This window comes from Medicago sativa, chromosome 4, assembly GCF_051527215.1.
Source record: "Medicago sativa cultivar Bolivia chromosome 4, Bolivia_mono, whole genome shotgun sequence".
Classification (NCBI taxonomy): domain Eukaryota; kingdom Viridiplantae; phylum Streptophyta; class Magnoliopsida; order Fabales; family Fabaceae; genus Medicago; species Medicago sativa.
Window position 1 is genome coordinate 87,142,351 of NC_140752.1, and position 12,768 is coordinate 87,155,118.

At 33.3% G+C, this 12,768-nt stretch overlaps 1 protein-coding gene across 1 annotated transcript; it reads right to left on the reverse strand.

Annotated features, from left to right (window-relative positions):
* Nucleotides 1-9,552: 9,552 nt before the first annotated feature.
* LOC146933229 (adenosylhomocysteinase-like) lies at nt 9,553-11,995 on the reverse strand. Its single transcript, XM_085704980.1, has 2 exons — nt 11,213-11,995; nt 9,553-10,593 (listed from the first exon to the last, which is right to left on the reverse strand). The coding sequence occupies exons 1-2, from the start codon at nt 11,921-11,923 to the stop codon at nt 9,847-9,849; spliced, it is 1,458 nt and encodes a 485-aa protein (XP_085561106.1). The 5' UTR covers nt 11,924-11,995; the 3' UTR covers nt 9,553-9,846.
* Between the last annotated feature and the right edge of the window lie 773 nt (nt 11,996-12,768).

Genomic DNA, 12,768 nt, shown 5'->3' on the forward strand with positions numbered 1-12,768 from the left:
GAAAACCCCCATCAACAAACACCTGAACCACAAAAACCCACAACACCCCCACAATCACCAATAGCCATCATTGACCACCAACTCAACAATCAAACAACAACTTCACTACAACAACCACCAACTGAAACTGAATTTCAACCTTTACCTGAACACTCTCCAGAACCAACTCCCATGGATGTTGACATCTCTCAAGTCAATGTTCAAGACTCAACCTCCACCACACACATTGATTCTGACCAGCCTTCGTCTTCAAACACACAAACACACCTTACCTTTCCAATTCCTAACCCCATTCAAGATTTAGAAATCAGTGATTCTGATCTTGAAACCCTTGATCATCCACCCACAAACATCCTGGAATCTGGATATATTAATTCTGAGCTTCTCACAATCTTGAGTCAGATGCATAATCTGGTGGATCAAAGAAGGACAATTGATCTCACAGGTGCATATGAAGACTCCTGGGCATCTCTTCAAAACCGGGCAGCTGGGGTTATTGAAGAAATCAAGGCCAAATGCATCAGAGTCAAGCAAGCTTCAGTCAGAAGGCTAATGGAGCAAGTGAATCAGAGTCTTAGAGTAAGAAGTTCTACACTGCTCCTGGCAAACCAGCCTTTCTTCTTTGAAACGGATTACTTGACCAGAGAAGCAAGGCTGTGTAAGCTTCTGAAGAAACAGATGGCACAGCAGCAGCAAGAAGCTAGAGAAAGGGAACAAGCTCTTCTTCAGAGGCAACAACAACTTGAAGAACTGTTGAAGAAGAAGATTGAAGAAATGGAAGAGATGAAGAAACAACAACAAACCAACCCTTAGTTGCACACCCTTGTGTTTTTCTTTGTTTGTTGTCTGTTTTAAAATTTCTTAGTCCTTGCTTCTGAAACCATCTTGTCTTATTTCTCTTGCTTCTGAATGCTTACTGATTCTGACTGTTTAGCTGCTTCTGACAATTGATATACATGTTCATATATTTTGCTCTGACTTATTTAGCTCACTTTCTTTTATACTCTCTCCTGTTTGAGTTTTTCTCATTTCTTTTTGTCTTTTATGCTTAAATTTATTTTAATTTTTTTTGATAATGACAAAAGGGGGAGTATATGTGACAAGTATTTAAAGGCTCTGAGCCCCATTAATGGCATTTGAAATTTTTGAAAACCTTCTATCATTTTTTTTTTACCTTATTGGTATAAGCTATGAACGAACGAAGGAGTATCAAAATTCAAGTAAAATTAATTGAACCATTCTTCTTATCTATAAGTTAATTCTTTCAATGATTCAATTTTGTTTTTAAGCTCTGATAATATTATTGCGCGAAAAATGAATTTAATTAACCTGGATAGAACTTAGGGGGAGCTTACAAACCTCACCTTAAAGACTATCAGACTCAGGGGGAGTTTGAGCTTACAAACCTCAGATTCTGAGCTTACAAACCTCAGAACCCCAAAGTCAACTTGTTAATTAGATTAACAACAATTGATCAATTTTAAATACTTTTGTTTGTCATCATCAAAAAGGGGGAGATTGTTGGAACAAAATGTGTTTAACAATGAACCTTAAAGGGTTTTGATGATAACAAGGTATTAAAAATTGTAAATTGGACTAGCTAATATTTGTTCAAGTGTACAGGACCATAATTATAAAGTTACATCATCATTGGTTCTGAATGAGCAAATAAAGAGCTATGGAAACAACAAAAATTTGAAGCTTGGACGCTCCTGAAGGCAACTTGCTACTGAAGAGAAAAAGCGCTCCTGAAGTCAAGCTGCTCCTGAAGAAATAGCGCTCCTGAAGTAAGCTGCTCCTGAAGAATAGTGCTTCTGAAGACAAGAGGTCCAGAAGCCACATCATCAGAAGCTGCGTCATCAGAAGCTGCAGAAGTCATATCATCAGAAGCTGCATCATCAGAAGCTGCCTCATCAGAAGCCATTTCACCAGAAGCTGAATATCAACTGGATTTGCAAAGAATCAAGAATTGAAGAATTATCAATGCAAAAGCTGTCTATTGGATTCGAAAACACAAACAAAGGATTAGTGGAGTTTGCAACGGTCATTTCAAAGGTGTTTGAAGGCGTGTGTTTGCAATTTGGACGAAAGCGTTGACATTGTACTTTGTACGAATTGTACAAACACGTTCTCCACTACTCTGTTTTGTGTCCGCGCTACAGGACAAGAAAACAGCTCCAGAATACGGTTTCGCCTGCATAGATGTTCCTTTGGATAAGGAATGGATTTCAAATTTGTTCTTCATAGGACAACAGCCAAATCAGGCAAAAGATTATTGGTGAAAGATCAAGCTTCAACAACGACTCTTTGGTGTGCTGGCAATTTCACAACGTCTCTCTCACACCTCTATATAAAGGAGTGAAGACCTAGAGAATTGGTAATGCAAGAACGCTGAACGAAAGACTCACAAGATTTTCACAAGTACCAAACCTCTGCTGAAATTGTTCTGCATTCACTTAGAATTTCTGTGTCTCAAAGTCATATCTTAGAAATTCTTAAGTCCATTGAGTCTGTATCTGATTTGTATTGTGAGCACCTCTGATTGTATATCAAGTGTTCAACCTTAAACAATTTTCTGTGTAATTTTGTTTAGTTAGGAAGTCTCTTGCAGTTGTGCTTGAGCAGGAAGTCTCTTGCTTGTGTGCTTGAGCATTGGAAGTCTCTTGCTTGTGTGCTTGAGCATTGGAAGTCTCTTGCTTGTGTGCTTGAGCATTTGTAATCAGATATTACTCATAGTGAAATCTCCTTGGAAGTGCAAGGGGGACTGGACTACTTCCGGATTGTGGAAGGAACCAGTATAATTGCTTTGTGTCGTTCTTCTTCTCTCTCTCTCTGTTTTATTCCGCTGCATTTAGATTCTGATTATCACTTCAGAAGCTGTCTCGCTTAGCTTCTGATCAGTGTGTTCAGTTTTTAGGAGAAACGAAGAATTTTTCTAAAACACAATTCAACCCCCCTTCTTGTGTTTTTCTCACCTTCAGAAACATCTAAGAATTAAATGCGGAAAACCCTCTTTGATTTTTTTAGTGAGTGTGAATATTTTTTTTTTTTTTATAAATAGTGAGTGTGAATTTCACTGCTAAGCTATTTGTAGAAGAAAAACAAGAAATGTTTTTAGTATTTTCAAACATGTTTTTAATTTTTATATACAAAATTTTACTAAAATTATCTTTATTTTTTATAAAATATTTTAAAATCTACAGTTTTTGTTTAATCAGACTTATATTGCCCTTGTCCTGTTCATCTTGCTTCCAACTTTCAGAATAATACATGTTTTGTAACCCCTAAACGTTCAAGAAAAACAACTAACATTCATGTGGTTCAAGTGGAAATAATTGATTCCTTAAGAAAGGTTTCAATTCAGTTTTTTGGATGCAAAAACATAATTAAATTATGAGGCTTCATTAAAGTGGTCAGTCCGATTATTTGATGAAGACTAATCATTCATCAAATTGATGAACAGTTCCCACTTACAGCATTGTTAACAAAAAAAAGAAAAAAGAGTTTGCACCTACAATATTGTACTATATCTCTTTGTGTGGATTTAATATCACTTGTATTTGTCTTATAAGTTTGAATAATAACATATCTTTGTTTGCTGGCAAAAAAAAAAAGAGTTGTAATGCTATCCTTTGTGAGAGATTTTTAAAATAATTAATAAAATCAAAGAAAGTACTCTAAAATGTGTGTCTTTTTCATGGATTTGAGATTCAAATTAATATGGTATGTTTATTCGTGATTGAATGTGTTTACTCGTGACTTAATACATTTTTTCATTTGAATCAACTCATGAAAATTCTTTGATAAGATTTTTTTTTACGTGAATTCTTTGTTAAGAGTTGTTTAAATGCTTTTGATACTTTCTTAATGGTGCATGTTGCTCTGTATAAATAGACAATTTTACAATTCAGGGTTAAGAATGAACTTCATTTATTTATGATCTGACGTTCAGTCTAAAACTATAAATAATCACCTCTCTTTTTTTATGTACATGTGCAAAGTAGAGTTAGAGAACTATATATGGTATCTATAAATTTATACTAAATGATATGTTTGTTTGATTGGGAATGTGCAATCCATATCAAAGAGCTCACAATTATCCTAAATAAATAAGATTTGTGGGTTGCATCCAGTTTAGCGAAACCAGTGGCGTCAAAAGAACTTCAAATTTAATATTCACTCACACTTTGGATTAGTTGTGTAATCAATTTTTTGTTTGAAAGAAGGATTAGTTGTGTAATCATATTCTTCATCTCTCTATTTCTTGTGGTTTGGTCTCAATATATAAATAAGGGTTTTGTCAACAATGTCTCCGTGGCATTTTTTAAAGAATTCTAATAATGAAATTATTTTTTAAAAAAGTTAAATATTTTAATTTTCAAGGAAATAAATATACAGATTTTGATAAAGTCTTACTATTTTAGGTGCTTAAAGAATATCCCAAGAGACATTATTTAGCATTTTCCTATGAATAAATAAATAATACATACCCTTTAACAAAATAATTTAGTATAATTTAATTTTTATGTGCATGTGAACTTAGCTCAATTGATAAAGACATAATGTATCCACAGATCGATTTTCGAACCCCGAACAACCTGTTTATTCATCATAAAAGGTGAAGTTCTTTTTAGTCACTATTCACTAACCACTTGACCAAAAATAAATAATAAACCCCTATGGTATCTTAAAAAGATAGTTGTTTTCTCCAACTTATCCTTCACTACAATTTGTTTCTTTAGAATACAAGATTATTTGAACCTTAACTTTAAATTAAATGAATGATATTTTATAAATGATATCATTAAATTTGTTAAAGTTTTAATTAGTAATTATTTTGGAAAATGCAATTACTTTTTCCATGAGGAATGAACCAGAAACCCTTCAAACCACATTCCAATGGCATGATGCCTTTAGGAAGTTATTTTGCCCTATGCAAATAATCACCATTGGAACCCTAAATATGTGAATATTTTATTTTGTCCTCCATGCAAACCCAAAATCTGAGGGTGAAACTCAAAACCAAAGGCTGACTTGCGGGTTAGACCATGAACAAAGGATACGAAATGATTGTGGCAAACGGGGAAATAGTGAAACTACAATGGTGTGAGTTTTGATTTGGGAAAATAAGATTTGGATTTAGCTGAGTTAGAACATCTTAAACAATAAATTTGTATATAGATCGAGAAAAAAATGAATGAATGAATAAGTTTGTCCCTTAGATTGTAACTATCAATTTAAGATAAAACTTTCTTTCTTCTAAAATAAATGGACTTGAATCTTCTCATGTTGTTGATCCAGACGTTATGAAGTAGTAAAAGATCCAACCAGCTTGAATTGTAAAAGATCCTTTTAAAAAATAAATGTGGATCATAAGAAATCACAAATAATATGTAGGCGTTATGAAGTAGTAAAAGATCCAACGAGCTTGAATTGTAAAAGATCCTTTTAAAAAATAAATGTGGATCATAAGAAATCACAAATAATATGTAGTTAAATAAGGTTTTTTTTTTTTAGGGATAGTTAAATAAGGCGTTATGAAGTAGTAAAAGATCCAACGAGCTTGAATTGTAAAAGATCCTTTTAAAAAATAAATGTGGATCATAAGAAATCACAAATAATATGTAGGCGTTATGAAGTAGTAAAAGATCCAACGAGCTTGAATTGTAAAATATCCTTTTAAAAAATAAATGTGGATCATAAGAAATCACAAATAATATGTAGTTAAATAAGGTTTTTTTTTCTTTTAGGGATAGTTAAATAAGGCGTTATGAAGTAGTAAAAGATCCAACGAGCTTGAATTGTAAAAGATCCTTTTAAAAAATAAATGTGGATCATAAGAAATCACAAATAATATGTAGTTAAATAAGGTTTTTTTTTTTTTTTAGGGATAGTTAAATAAGGATTTAGAAGGGAAAGAAAATCACATGAATATTCTTTCGTAAACAAATATAAGAATTCTATCGTAAACAATTCTAACTTCACCATCTCTTCTTTCCATTCAACATATATTAAGTGAGCATTTTCATTTCACATGTATTAAGAAAAAATGGATAAGTAAAAGAGAGAGAATCTTTCAAAAAAAAAAAAGTAAAAGAGAGAGAAAAATAGTTTTGAGTGTTTTGTCGGTTATTGGTGCATTCCTCCTTATCATAAATGCAACGTAGAATATATTGAATTGAGAATGATAAAAGTAGTATTAACTAGAGTTATATTTAGAAAAAAAGAATTAATGTTGTATTGAAAAGTCAAATGAGTCATTTTTTGTTTGAAACAATATTTGTTTTACAAATGATTCAGTCATTATGATACGGAGGAAGTATAGATTTAGGTTAACTTGATCTGGTGTGTTAACAAGTGCTTGCTAAATCTATTTTTTTAGGTGTTGAATATATTGTGTTTTCTTCCTCTTCTTTTTCTAACTTTGGACAATTTAAAAAAAAAATCATTTTCACAAAGGAAATTATCGATTGGTTCTGTACTGAAAACATTTGTTACCTCTTATTTTTCTTTCTTCTGAAATTGTTGGTGGGTCACTACAAAAAAGCTCTCACAACCCAACCAAAACAGCCAAAATTTTAAGTTTGTGACGAAATTATTTCATCAAAAATAAATGGTCACAATTTATTTCATTATTTATCCACAAACATTTATACCAAAAATGGTCACAATTTTTTTTTTAATTCACAAAAAAGTTTTGTGAGGTTGCAAACATCTACAAATCTGTAGCCGTTTTGGCCGCAACAGACAATCAATCCAAATTTTTTTTTTTAAAAAAAAATAGATCAGCACAATCCAATTTTTTTTTTTAAAAAAAAAAAATAGATCAGCATTTTGTGAAATAAAATACATTAGCACGTGGTCAAAATACTCCCTAACAATAATTGAAGTGTTCTTAACAATTATCTTTAAAATGACTAATTTGACGATATTTGGAACACTGTTGGAACCAAACTAATACTAGTTTTTATCTTTCATGGACCAAAAGGTAATATCATCCATTTCATTTCATTTGTGAATATATTATAGCTTTTTTTTTTTGGTCGAAAATGAATATATTATAGCTAATTAGCTATTGCGTCACCTGGCCATTGTAACAGATTTCTGCATCCGGCATTCCTCATGGACAATAATAAATAATATAAAAAGTTTTATTGCAATATGTTTCTTAAGAAGATAAATTAAATACTATATTTATTGAGGAAAAAAAAGACGTTTATTTTATCTTCTAGATGTTCTTGAGTCTCTGACATCATCTTTTTTATTTTTCAAGTTCTGATATCATCTATGGAACCTTGATATATACACATACAAATAATAAATGGTCAAATTCAGTGTCCTCCATAAGAGTCTGAATTCAATTCTCGTTATAAACTCTTTATTGAATAATCTATAAATATCTTTGTTCGTGTTTTTTAAAGTTTAAGGTCGGTCCCAATCTTTGTAAAATTTGTCTTTTATAACACTTTGCTTATTGCTTTGTACCAAAAAAAAAACACTTTGCTTATTGCTGCTAATTATCAGTGATCTGTGATTGTTTTTATAGGTTTTTCATGTTGTCCAACTCTCTAAAATAATTTGATTGACAAATACACTCCGACCTAAAAACCAACATTGATTTGTAACATCGGATAGATTGTGTAATCGAAAACTACAATTCGTTATATTTAAAGGGCTTTTGAGCAATATGAGATATAATGTGATAAATTTAATTATTATAACTAAACTAAGAGCTTGTTTGTTGTACCTTTTTTATTAAAAAAAATATTTTAAAAAAATCATGTTTAAGAGTATTGTATTCCTTTGTTACAATTTTTCAAATAAATTAAAATCTAAAAACAACTGTAAAAATAAATTTAGTTTGTTGGATAAAATTATAACTCTAAATTATTTAATTTCAAAATCACCATTTACCCACCATCTAGAACAAATTAGAATCTGACATATTATGTTTATTGTCTTTACATAAATTTTCTTTTTGATGATCATGTTATAGCAACGTTTGTTATGCTGTAACCAAAAAAAAAAAACGTTTGTTATGCAAAATTCAATTAATTTAATACTTCATGAAGAATTGTGAGGCCACATCTACGGCTGTGGGGTTGTTTGTCTCATGCTAGTACACCTTTTTTTTTTTTTTTGAGCAATCATGCTAGTACACCTACCACCCGCACCTCACCAACATTGTATTAGCAATTAGCATAGTAACAACCTGCATATAATAATTAGGATAGTAACATAGTGCGAATGATAACTAATTCGAAGAAACTACTCAATTTGTTTTCAACACTTATTTTTTCTGATCACGATGTTGAGTAGGTCTCATATAGAGTATGACTCGTATTATTTAAAAAGGTTCATAGTTTATAGAATGCAACTAACATGTTAACTAAGTCAGTCATTAGTGTTAAGTTCAAGCATTGTTTAAACTTGTTACATGTTTTTCAATGTTGAGTTGGAGAAGGCGTTTCAATGTTGAGTTGGAGAAGGCGTACCCCAATCGCTAGGATGTGAATGTCATGCAAAAAATCTTCAGAGATTTGATATTCATTAAGGTGAAAATTGTTGAATATGACTCGTATATAGACATTGAAGAGAGGGAAGGGACGGCTCAGGAGTATTATTAAATTCTAAATTGTAGTATTGTTTGTAACACTAATCGAAATCCCCTTCGATTAATAGTTTATTGAAGATATTTCAAAAATAAAGTAGGCTTATATGAATAACTTTATTTTGAGTCACTACGAAATATGAATAAACTTAGAATAATAGCGCAAGTCACCGTCACCAAACCAAATCGCAAGTTAATCATACTAGTATCTATATTCAAATTTCAAACAATTAATTTAAGTGTGTATGTGAAATAATCTAAACTGGCACTCGATAGAAATGACAGTAATATTTACACCAACCAAAAAAGAAAAGAAATGACAGTAATAATACCATAATAATAGATGATTATAAAGATTTATTCACTTTTTTTTTTTTTGTATACAGCAAAAACAAGTAGTACAGTGCAGGGAGTATGATCAAAGTGAGATACACCAAAAACAACAACAAAAAAAAGATTAAAAAAAAAAAGCCAAAAGAGCGTTACAAAACAAATATACAAACCGACTATGAGAAACAACATGGAGCCTCGTAGCACAATACAATAATACAAATCATGGCCACCATTGTTCATAATCATATGCGCGTGTTTTCTACTGAAATCTTAGATGATAAAATATGAAAAAGTACCCAATCATGTTGATTATATTGGTATTATTATTATTATTATTGTTGGTCAAAAAAAATATATTGGTATTATTATTGAATAATATTATGAAAAAGTACGAAAAAACTTATCACATGTTACAATAACATCGGTTGAAATTTTGTATAACAGGGAAAAAAAAATACACAAGATACCAAACAAGCACTTCACATGACATGACACAGCAATATCATTCATGGAACTAAAACAGCGAAATCAAGAAAGTATTAGAGTACTACTAACTCAAGAAAACTGAAATTTAATCTTAACATGATTATTTTAAAATAAGAAAAGGATGCAAGAAAATAATTTTCTCATTTTTCAAACATAGAAGGTCTACAGAAACTCAAATTCAGCATAATTGACACACAATCCCCAAACAAGGCATTATTCAAACCCATTTGGTCTCATTCAACAGAAACCAATAGGTTGCCTTCCTCTTACCATTCCCCACCCACTGTTAACATTACAAAAACCTATTCTAACACAATTCTGAAAAAGTCTAATTCCAAAAAATCCAACAAGGAAAATGAAAAATCAAGCCATTTCATAAAACCCATTTTCTTTTTCCCTCGACCTCTCATCATCTCTCAATACCTGTAGTGAGCGGGCTTGTATGGACCCTCAACTGGCACACTGATGTAATCAGCCTGTGATTGGGAAAGCTTGGTGAGTTTAGCTCCAAGCTTGCCAAGATGAAGTGCAGCCACCTTCTCATCAAGATGCTTAGGCAAAACATAAACCTTCTTCTCATACTTTCCAGATTTCCTCTCATTCCACAACTCAAGCTGAGCAATGACCTGGTTGGTGAAGGAGCAGGACATCACAAAACTAGGGTGTCCAGTAGCACAACCCAAGTTCATCAAACGACCCTCGGCCAAGACAATGATGCCGGTGTTGGTCTCAGGGAAAACCCACCTGTCGGTTTGAGGCTTGATGGTGACGCGCTTCACACCAGGGTAGTTCTCAAGTCCAGACATATCAATTTCATTGTCAAAGTGACCAATGTTGCAAACAATGGCATTGTTTTTCATTTTCCTCATGTCGTCAACCATGATGATGTCCTTGTTACCGGTGGTGGTAACAAAGATGTCAGCATAAGAGACAACATCATCAAGAGTCAGAACCTGGAAACCTTCCATGAGAGCCTGAAGGGCACAGATTGGATCAATTTCAGTAACAATCACACGAGCTCCAGCTTGCTTCAAGGCAACAGCACAACCCTTTCCAACATCTCCATATCCACAGACAACACCCACCTTTCCAGCAATCATAACATCAGTAGCCCTCATCAAACCATCGGGAAGTGAGTGACGGCATCCATACAAATTGTCAAACTGTTACAAAACCATAGATCAAATGGCAAACAGAAACTTCATTAGATCAAAACATACCACTGTACACCAAAATCCAGGAACTAAATTCACATCATCATAGTTTAATACAACCGCAAACACCTAACTTTGTTAAATCCAAGATCAAAACATGCTATAGTACCAAAAATACAACCAAATTCACATCATAGTTAACTACAACCACACAAACGTATCTTACAGAAAGCAAATGACATATCCATTTATCAAATCCAATATCTACACCCTAGCTGCATCATTCGAACACAATTACACATACCAAACTTCATTCAGGACATTTATCAAACAATTGGTAGATCCAAAACCAAATACTCAATTTCACACTACACATACATCATTCACAAAACTTCATTCAGGACATTCATCAAACAGTTAGCAGATCCAAAACCCAACACTCAATTTCACACTAAACACATACTCATCCTCAATAACATACAACAACACAAGTCAGATCTGAATCAAACCCTAAACCAACACATGAAGAAGCATAAATTTTTACTTAAAAACAACCCCAGATCAAAATATTTTAAAAAAATGAAAATAAACAAATCTAGGTTTACAAAAAAAAAAAAAAAAAACAAACCTTGCTCTTGGTAACAGAGTCGTTGACATTAATAGCAGGGAACAAAAGAGTTCCACTAGCTTGCATCTGATAAAGCCTCTTAACACCAGTAGTAGTCTCTTCAGAAACACCAACAAGTCTATCCTTCATCTTACGATACCTCTTAGGATCAGTCTTCAACCCATCTCTAATGATAGTAAGCACAAGCTGAAACTCAGCGTTATCAGTAGAACTTGGATCAGGAACCTCACCAGTCTTCTCATAAAGTTCTTCAGCCTTAACACCTTCGTGGATCAACAAAGTAGCATCACCACCATCGTCAACAATCAAGTCAGGACCACCACCTGGACCCCAGTCAAGAGCACGTTCAGTACACCACCAATACTCTTGAAGAGTCTCACCCTTCCAGGCGAAGACGGCGGCGCTGTCACGAGCGATGGCGGCGGCGGCGTGGTCTTGAGTTGAGAAAATGTTGCAGGAACACCAACGGACTTCAGCACCTAAAGCGGTTAGGGTTTCGATGAGGACGGCGGTTTGGATGGTCATGTGAAGAGATCCGGTGATTCTGGCACCTTTGAAGGGTTGGGATGGTCCGAACTCAGTTCTGCAGGACATGAGTCCGGGCATCTCGATTTCGGCCAACTCGATCTCGAGTCGGCCGAAATCGGCTTGGGAAAGATCCCTAACCTTGTACTCACGGCCAGCTTGGGTTTTCTCTACTGTAAGAGACATGATTGAATTTCTTACACTAAACGCAGCGTTTGTGTAAGGGTTTTGAGAGAGAGAGAAGAGAGTGTGAGAGGTGAAGGAAGAGTGAGGATGAGAGTGGGTATAAATAGGGGTTTAAGTAAGGAGTTGGTGGAGTGGAATTGTACTGGACCGGACTTGATCGGGTTTTTATTCTTACCAATTTATTATTATGGACCCGAAAATAAATTAAATGGTTTCAATTTCAATTGTGAATCTTCCCTTCAATCAATTTTGCTAGTATTCAACTCCATGTCCTTTTCATTTCTTTTCTCTTTCATTAATTTTTTTCTTGGTGTGTGTTTGACAAGAAATTGTTAAATGAGGTGGAGGGATTATTTTCTAAGCAGGTTATTTGACTTAATAAAATTAAATTAGTATTGTTCAAAACAAATGATTTACGTAGATGTGTTATAATCAAAACAATTTATGAGGATAGACGATGGTGGATTTGAAAGATGAAAGTTTTGGTCCAGCGTTCAAATTTTTATTTGATAAGTTTGTCATAACTTTAACTCTACGAAAATAGTTTTGGAATACATGGGAGTCCAGTTGGATACTTCTTGCACAATATGTTGCATGTATGCGTATTCTATTTGGTGTGGTTGTGGGTCTTAGACGTGTTCACTCTTTACTTGAATAATGGCCTAGATAATCTTTTGATAGTGGTGCGCAACTTAGTGAAAGATCATGTAGAATATTTGGTGTTCCAAAAACAAACTTGTATTTGAAAGTCAACAACTTGTAGCGAGCGAGCTCGAGCTTAGCCATAGTCTTTGCGCAATTGTTGGTAGCTCATCAAACATTTGGTGTTATGACACCATCTCGTG